Source organism: Amblyomma mixtum, chromosome 5 (genome assembly GCF_055824585.1).
Source record: "Amblyomma mixtum isolate Tamu chromosome 5, ASM5582458v1, whole genome shotgun sequence".
NCBI lineage: Eukaryota > Metazoa > Arthropoda > Arachnida > Ixodida > Ixodidae > Amblyomma > Amblyomma mixtum.
The window spans coordinates 54,189,761-54,198,682 of NC_143016.1; the positions used below are offsets into that span (position 1 = coordinate 54,189,761).

General features: G+C 49.4%; 1 protein-coding gene across 1 annotated transcript; it reads left to right on the forward strand.

Moving 5' to 3' along the window:
• The first annotated feature begins 473 nt into the window (after window positions 1-473).
• On the forward strand, window positions 474-2,588 carry LOC149342200 (neprilysin-3-like). Its single transcript, XM_089546765.1, has one exon. It carries the CDS (start codon window positions 474-476, stop codon window positions 2,586-2,588), a length of 2,115 nt encoding a protein of 704 aa, XP_089402891.1.
• Window positions 2,589-8,922: the final 6,334 nt, after the last annotated feature.

Sequence of the window (8,922 nt, forward strand, 5' to 3'; positions counted from 1 at the left end):
GATCCCGTAATGTCGTGAAGGACTCCGTTAAACGCGGCGCCTCTTGAAGCGCTGAAAGTGGATGCACAGCCCCAGCGTTCAAAATGAAGAAAAGAACAAACAAACAAACAATGTTGGGGTGCATTATGTGGCGCATGCTTCGTTGTACAACCGAGTATTCAAAATTTACTAAACACAGACCACCAAAACCCGCATTCCAACCTGGCTCATATGTGAAAGAAAGTACGTCATAGTCTTCAGGAGTGCTATGTACTTGCTGAGGGGTGCAGTAACAATAATTCATCTTGGTTTCGCTTAAACGTTGGAAGGTCTTGTTATGACCTCCATTAACTATTAGCACGCCCCGTCCAAAGCTCCCATGCTGGAGACGCAGTCTTGAGATACGCTAGTACGCCAGCGATAGCTATATGCTTGCGCCGCAAGTGCAGTGACTGTATATAATTATTCTGCCTCCTTCTGTTAAAGGGAGCATTATGGCCGGCGTCGACGTTTCCCCACCAACCGTCAAGACCAGCGTGGAAGAGGGCAGCACCATCGCCAACTACCTTATAGTTGCCTGCTGCCTGATATTAATTGGAGTCCTCATATCTCTCCTTATCTACGGAGAGCAAATCCAGATGTCCATCCGCAAGGCCGAGAAATATCGACGTTGCGTCGCCGCAGACTGCGACAGCGTCGTGAAGATGATGTCTCTCGGTCCCGTGACTACTGACCTACCATGCCGGGACTTCTACTCGTACGTGTGCAGCCCCTGGGCTACGGCCAACCCCATGGGAACAAATGTGTCCTGGTTGGCCAGCCAAGAGTACATCGACCACCTGGAAATGGACATGAAAAAGCGTGACCCAAATGCCACGACCCAAACGGTGGTAGACATGGTCCTCATCACTTACCACTCCTGCCTGCAGTCGGTCAAGATGGACCTCGCTTCGGAGATGAAGGCAGTCTTCGACAAATTCCACATCGGCAACTGGCCAAAGTTCACCTTTTCGGACGCCGAATCGTACGACGTTTTCAAAGAGCTAATTGATTTAGACATGAAATGGGGAATGCAGGTCGTGTTTTTCTTCGAGAACGCCTTGCTTGATGAAGAACTAGCAGAACACCGACTCTCGATACAACCGTCACCGTTTGTATGCCCTTATATCCCTGGATCAAACAAGAGCCTCGAGGGTTTGTACGAGGAGTACGTGAAAGAAGTTTTTGAGCTGTTCTCCTACCAGGACAATGCCGCGGCTCAAGAGGTGGTTGGCACCCACATTACCCTCTGTCAAGCCTCAATAGGCTCGGGAAACGATTACAAGCCGCATTCTTTGCAAGAAATTGTCGCCGGAACTCGTGCTCTGGGGTTATCTGAGAGTGCGTGGAACACAGCTCTCGAGCCTATGGGCACTATTAACTCGAAGACTGTATTCCACACAAAGTTGCATTACATAAAAGAAGCACTCAGGCATTTGTTGAAGACAATACACCCTGAAAGTGCAATGAGATTCTTTGGCTTTTCGATACTGACACAAATGGCAGGACATCAAGAGGCGTTTCAAAAAGTAAGGGATTCGTACTACTACTTTGACCATCCTGTGGCACGCAGTCCCGTTACCAATTGCATGGCCTTCATCTTAACTCACTTCATGAACGCTTGGAACCTCTACGTACTCTCAGTGGAAAATGCGAAAAAGAACTCCGCTAAAGACGTGGGCCTCCTAGTTGCCTCCATAAAGAGCTCAATGATACGTAGAGTGCGGAACTCTGTGTGGATGGACGAGTTGTCGAAGTCCAGGACGTTGGAAAAGTTGAAGCGGACAACTGTCGTCCCGCCTGTGCTCGGCTCGTACCTGAAGACTTTCAGCCTGTCAGAGAGATACGCGAACCTTCCCGCACTGTCACCAGCGGACTACTACGGCAACCAGCTCATGATACGCGCCAACGACGCCCAGTACAACGTACGCGGCACGAAGCGGCATCTTGGAGAGCCCAATTACGCCGCGGCAGGAGGCGACATAGACCATGTCATGAACACTGTTCACGTTTACGCTGGCCTTCTGCACTTGCCATTCTACTCCACCGAAGTTCCGCTGGCGATCAAATACGGCGGCTTGGGCACTGTCACGGCCCGGTTGTTGGCGGAACTTCTTATTGGCAACAATGTGAAGAAAGATGCCGTCGGCTTGACTAAGAACTGGTGGACCGGATCCGTGTACCAAGAGTACAAAAGGAGGGTCACGTGCTTTGCACAACAGGCCAACCCCGACGCTGCTTTCGGGGAAGAAGTTTATTTCCTGCCGGACTACCTCGGTGCTAGGATAGCGCTGGACGCTTTACATTATGCCATGGTTGACCGCAAAAGCCGTCTCTTGTTACCCGGCATCAAGCTTAGTGATCAACAGCTTTTCTTCACCTCCTTCTGCCACACGATGTGCGCCAGCGTTGACGTGGATGGAAAGCCGATGCTCCCAGAAAAGGCGCTTAAGCGTTGCAATGGCGCCGTCATGAACATGCGAGAGTTCGGCAAAGCCTTCCGTTGTAACAGGACCGACGACGATCAGGAGCCAAACCTCAACCCTGCTCACAAATGCCTTCTTTACTGAATACAGCCTCCTAGAAAGAGTGCTTGCTCTGGCTCGCCGTCCTGGTTTCTGTGCAGATTTTATATTCGCAGATGTTATTACGATGCTGCTGATCACTTGAAAAGCAGTGTTTCGAAGCATTAGGCCACATTTGTCTTGTACTTGGCGCTGTGCTTTTTGAAATATTTGTGTAGTGTGTACACCGAATGAGTACCATATCAACCAAGTCGTTTGAATCAGTATGCAATAAGCTATGAATCCGCTCGATTAGCTTTCTTTAGTGTCTTAAGATGGTCGCATTGGACATATGCGCTCACTTGTTCATTTAGACAGCAGCTGAAGATATACGACAGGCACGGTTTCAGTTATAGAGCACACTTACCGCATGGTAGTGTATACAGTTACGTATAGGGAGATATCTGTTGCACGTAGCGAGGTCAGTCGGGGATTATTTGTTGCATTGTTCAGCCTTAGATCATCAGTCCGCGCTCCTTAACAGCGAAGGTCATCATACTCAACAAATCTGAAGTTGATAGACAAGCCCACTTTTCAACTGTTGATTACTGCCCATGCGAAAACTCCAGAAGAATGATCATATTGAAAGCGCTTTAAATACAAAGAATGTAGTAGAATAAGCAACGATAAACTGAAACTAATGGTAATGAGCAAGCTGGCCGACATAAACAGCATGGTCTACTGCCGTTCAAGGGCATCTGTGGTCTTCTGCCTCTAGAAGGCCGTCCGCTAAATGCTGCGACGTGAATGAGGCCACACAAGCGCGATTAATAATGCGTCTCGTAATACTTGCAATTTTCTGCTGCCGATTGATTTGTTTTTGCGACATGATCGATGCCAACCTATGTTATGATGCAGCTCCGAAAGAGCAAAAGACGGTGCTAGATCTCAAATTTTCAGGTCTTTACCTGGCTTTAGGGTTCTCCTCACCGGGGAAGTCTAGAAACTAATGAATTCCATATTTTGTTAAGGTCAAGTCTAGAATTTTTTTTTTTTTTGCAGTTTCTTCGGGTTCTCGCGCACCAGTCTTCACCGACAGTCCAGTTTTTTTTTTTTTTATCTTCTTCACCGATCGCCCCGCGCGCTTAGGGGCAGGAATTCATTTTCCGATCTCAGTGCGAATTGCACAGGACAAAGTTGAGGCGCATATAGACGTCAGTCTAACTCGATGTTTTTCAGTTGCTTTTCTCCTTGTTGATGGTATTGGTCGCCTGACGGACCGATGGCTACCCTCCGTTCAGCGGCCCGCAGAATGCTGGAATCCGCCACTTTACGAGCGCGCGTCGGTTTCGCGCCTGGCAAACGTGACGCAAGTGGGTGTGGAACCGGGGTCTAGCACAAGATTACGCTGCGCCTATCATTTTAGCCACCTTCCCGAAGTTATTCGGGCAATTAATCATACTCTTGCTATTGTACACCGGCAGTTAGCAGTATCTGAAATAAAGGGGGACAGTGGTTGTACCCTTTTAATAAAGTTGATTTCATTTATTTTCTCTTTGGCTCTTTATACGAAGTGTTTCACCTAAGCTGTTCTTCAATAATAAAAAAAAATCAAGCTTGTTCAGTTATAAGACCGTTTTCTTCGCATGACATTGTCAGTGGTGCAGTGCATCACAATACAGCTCATCATCATCATCATCATCATCATCAACAGCCTGACTACGCCCACTGCAGGGAAAATGCCTTTCCCATATATCTCCAATTAACCCTGTCCTGTGCCAGCAGCAGTCACAGTATTCCCGCAAACTTCTACAGCTAAGACTTGCTAACTAGTAGGCAGGTTAACTAATAATGAATAGTTAAATTTTTACCAATTACTTTTAATCTTCTCCTTTATTGAGAGGCATGCAGCCCACCGTAAGTAATGCCCATTTCAGTTTTTCGAATATCAAGAACGCAGTTGCCTTTGGCGCTATGGCCCAACATATTTTGGCTTTTTCTACGAGTTAAATGCATTGGAGGAGTTGCTTTGCCTACAATCTTTTCGTGAGCGCATTTGATATGTCGCGATGCTGTCTTTCAGTCTGACGCTCTACGCCCTGACAATACTATGTCGAAAAAAGCGCTCTTCTAACACAATAAGCCCATTTTAAAAAATTGCGGAACACCTTAGGTGAAACACCTGTTATGGTCCTGAGTATACACTCACCAATGCCCTTCCATCTAGTAAATGATAAAATTAAACGCTGCAAATTGCTACCGGAAACTGGAGATGGAAACGGAGAGGGAACGAAGTTTGAGCATTTATTTATTGATTGCTCCCTAATTATGTGCTTTATTTTTTGTTTTCTGACTAGTTTTGCTCTGCGAGTATTGTATCCAAAAGTCATTCTCAGATTTAGTTGATAAATGAATGACTAGCAAATTCGCAGTTTTGTGCAAAACGCCTGTTCCTTCTCATATTGTTCGCGACTGTACAGTCTTTGCCAAGAGTAATCAGGCTGCGCGTTTTTCTTCTCAGTCGTATAGTAAAGCTATTATGATAGCCCTCAAGCCCTAAATATCTGTATGGTAAGGAGAACCCCTGTCCTCAAGTTGAAAGAGCTTTTTGATCTTTAGGGAAGCCGTGAGGGCTCTACTATACGAATGAGAAGCAAACCATGCAGCCTGGTTACTTGACTGCGTTTGATAAGTGCTTGCAGCCTGCTAACTTCCCTCGTCCCCGAGCTTTCTATCGAAGTCTTTTCAGCTAAGTAGTGAAAGCGCCTAATCAAGCCAGGATGCCCTCATATCCTGCGATGACGTTGCGGTCAAGTGGAGAAGCTGTTTGAAGAGGGCCACCCTCAATTACCGCCTGCTTCGCGTTCAGCCACAGAAGCCGCCAGCTCAAACGCCATCAGTGGACGCTTTTTAAAGGAAAACACGCCCGTAATACAAATAGCTCCCCTACACGGTCGACAAGGAGCCATTTCTGCGCAGCTGAGACCTCGTTATTTTCACCCTCTTCTCACTTCCTCTCTCTGTTTCCCAAGCTCGCCAGCACCGCGGAGAGCCAAGACGGAACCAGCGGCGGATGCCTCTCTCCGCTGCCCCCTGACCCGCCGAGTAACGTTTAGAAATGGCGGCAATTATTTAGCACGTTTTCCCCCGGCGCTAGAGGTCAATTAAAAAGGTGAGCTTTTCGACGCGCCGTGTGTCTCGCCTCGCATCGCCCATTTTCATCACGGCCCCGGGGGCGGCAGCGGGTAACGAGCCGCTGTCCCGCCTTCCGAATGCCTATCGGCATCGCCATCGCCACACCATGCAGCTCGTGGAGGTGCCCACCCCTCGTCTCTCTCGGCTCCGCATCGCAAACTGTGCACGTCACAGCCACCCTGCTTGCTTCTCTCGCTTGCTGGGCTTGGCTTGGCTACGCGCTTCTTTTCTGCAAGCACCCCTTGCGCTTGCTTCACCTTCGGCAACACCCGGCGGCGTCCTGAACAATCCCCCCCCCCCTCCCCTCAACTCCTCGCCACTGCAACCCACCCTCAACATCCCACGACCTTCGTGCTCTTATTTCTTTCAAATATATATTTTCCTTCGCGCACCGCATTGTTTCATCGGTTCGTTAAGATAGCCGCGTAAAGTATGAGAGGTCGGCCCGCGGGCTGGGCGGCTCAGTACTTCGTTATCTGCCCATTTACTGATGCCCGTTTTATTGCTGTCTGGGTCGTGCCGTCCGACAACGATGGTTCTATACGTCTGCGAGTATTGAGGCGCTTTTCATCTTTATTTCGTTTTTTAGTTTCCATTTTTTTATTTTAGTGCGTCGAAACTCAATTGCATTTGCCGCGCCGACGGAGACGAAAGCTTTTGAAAAGAGCCGAGGCGGTGCTAAGGGCGCACTTTACACCCCACCCCGTCTTTCATGATCGGGCGCTTCTCAGCCCGGTGCGTGAATGTCCGCACCTCCGACGAAACTTGTCGACAGTTTAATCGCCCAGTTCGCGGCTGCTCGCTTGATAGCGGAGAGCTTCGGCTCGTGCCGAACTGCACGGCGCCGCGCCGAGGCGGGCATCCCTTTGGCGGGCGCCGAGCTCCGGGAGCATGCTTCGTGTTGATGTGAGCTTATTCTAGCAGTCTTTATTGTCATGCAGGATACGGGCTCTCGCTGTGCAGACGGTGACAGCAAAGCTGTAGTTCATCCGTTTTCGAAATAAGTCTGACGCTTTGCAGTGGGATGACAGAAAAGAAATAATGGTTGGTTGGTTTATGGGGTTTAACGTCCCAAAGCGACTAAGGCTATGAGAGACGCCGTAGTGGAGGGCTCCGGAAATTTCGACCACCTGGGGTTCTTTAACGTGCACTGACATCGCACAGTACACGGGCCTCGAATTTCTCCTCCAAAGAAATTCAGCCGCCGCGGCCGGGATCGAACCCGCGTCTTTCGGGCCAGCAGCCGAGCACCATAGCCACTGAGCCACCGCGGCGGCAGAAAAGAAATAATCCGCGTCAGGTTCAGGTTTCCACACGGGAAATGTTCAAGCTCTGAGAGAAAAATCACTCTTTTCAGGTGATGGGCATACATAAACCACAAACGCTCATCGCACACGCGCTTATCTATGAGTTGTGGGCGCCAGCAGCTAGTAATGAGCCGTCATATTTTACCCTCGCGTACGCAGGCCCCCGCAGCTCCTCTCCTCGCGAAAGGCCTCAAGCCCGTGTGCGGCCTACGCATGCAGATGTCGGGCGCCACGACGAAAGATGAAACGGCAGCTGCCGACTTGATGCATGCAATATCGAGGACGGCACAGGATGTCGGCGAGGAGCAGTATTAACCCGCCGGCACATACATCATTTGTTAGGAACGTAATTGCGACTGACGACCGGTGCAGGGCGGTCACGGTAGTGGGAAGTGAAGTGGGGGGAGGACTTGCTGCCATGTAGGCCGGTGCCATGCTGGCCCCTGCATGCGTGAGCCGGCTGCGGCGGAAACGATTCTTGGTCGGTGCGGGCCGGCTGGCCGCCTGATGGATGCCCGGCTGAGTGACCGACGTGCTGCGGTCATCCGGAGGTGTGCGTGCGTGTGTGATGAGGGGAGTGATTCGGACGTGCAAGGCACGTGGTGGCATCATACATGCCAGCTACGGGGCGCCTCTCTTCTCGTTCACGTGGGTTGCAACCATATTGAAAGTTGGTGGTTTTTAGAGTTTGTACTCACTAGAAGTCGTTAGGACTCCTTTCTTCATTTTTTTTTTTCAAGTGATAGCTGTGTAGGGGAGCAAAGCTAAAGAGGTAGCTAGTTGGTTGCTCATCTTGAATATATACGAGGTAAGGTACGGGGCACGATGCAATCAACTAGCCACCTTAGCAGCTCTGCTCATGGTGATTACAAGTTGATCGCGCGCTTTATCTCTTTCGTCTGTTTCCTTCACCTCTTTTTGTCTGAGTGCCGAAGAACAGCGCGCCCTATACATTGTGGGACCTTCATCCCTGTAAAAGGCGGCGGAGTCGGCGCTAGGGTCGGTGAAGTTTTTTTTTTTTTTTTTTTTTTAACGCGACAGCGTTAAGGCTCGAGTTATGCAGAAAATCCGGCGTCGTGGTCGGCAACTGCGTTGTGAGTGAAAAAGCATTTGGTCCACCTGCCGCCTAAGTCACGTGACCTTGTAACGTCATCACAACCTGCCCACCGGATTGGGAACAGAACTGCCCACCATGGCAGGTGGCAGTTGAGTTAATGACTGGACGCAAGAGGCTGCTCGGAAAAAGCAACCTGTATCTTTCGAACCCCACCGGTGGCTATGTTTGAAACAGCCTCTTTCCGCGGCAGTGGCGCATCTTTTAACCGCTGCACCACTGCGCCCGGAGTGGAATGAGGACTGCCAGCAATCTGCGAGTGTAAAAAAGAGAATGACCAATTTATATTGGCATGTAGACGGAACCTATAGGCCAAGTGATACACAAAGGGGACCCCAAGCCGTTGATGGGACCCAATAACGCTATAGCATCATATCCTTAAGGCGGATCAAGTATCCCATCAAGTTTTAGTTGTAATTTATTTTCCCCAGAGAAACATGAAATGCCTGGTAGCTTTTGATGCAGGTGCCAGCAGCTTCAATGTAGACAAGGGCACGAAGAGGGCACAGAGGGTTCCATATTTTCCCACAAAAAAAAAAAAGCAATGTACGAAAAGAAAGACATATTCCAAGGGAATGGCTATACTAAGAGATCAGAATCAGAATCAGCTATTCGTCGCCCTACACTATTTTCATGATGTCCCGCTAATGACTCTGAAGGGCGACTTCTTTGTCACCGTCAGCTAGAATCCTTCGCCTTGATTATGAGCGCCTCTACGCTTTTCTTTAACGTTTTGCGCTTCTAAATGGACAGATATGGCACTTCAGGGTTAGAAGCAGTCTCA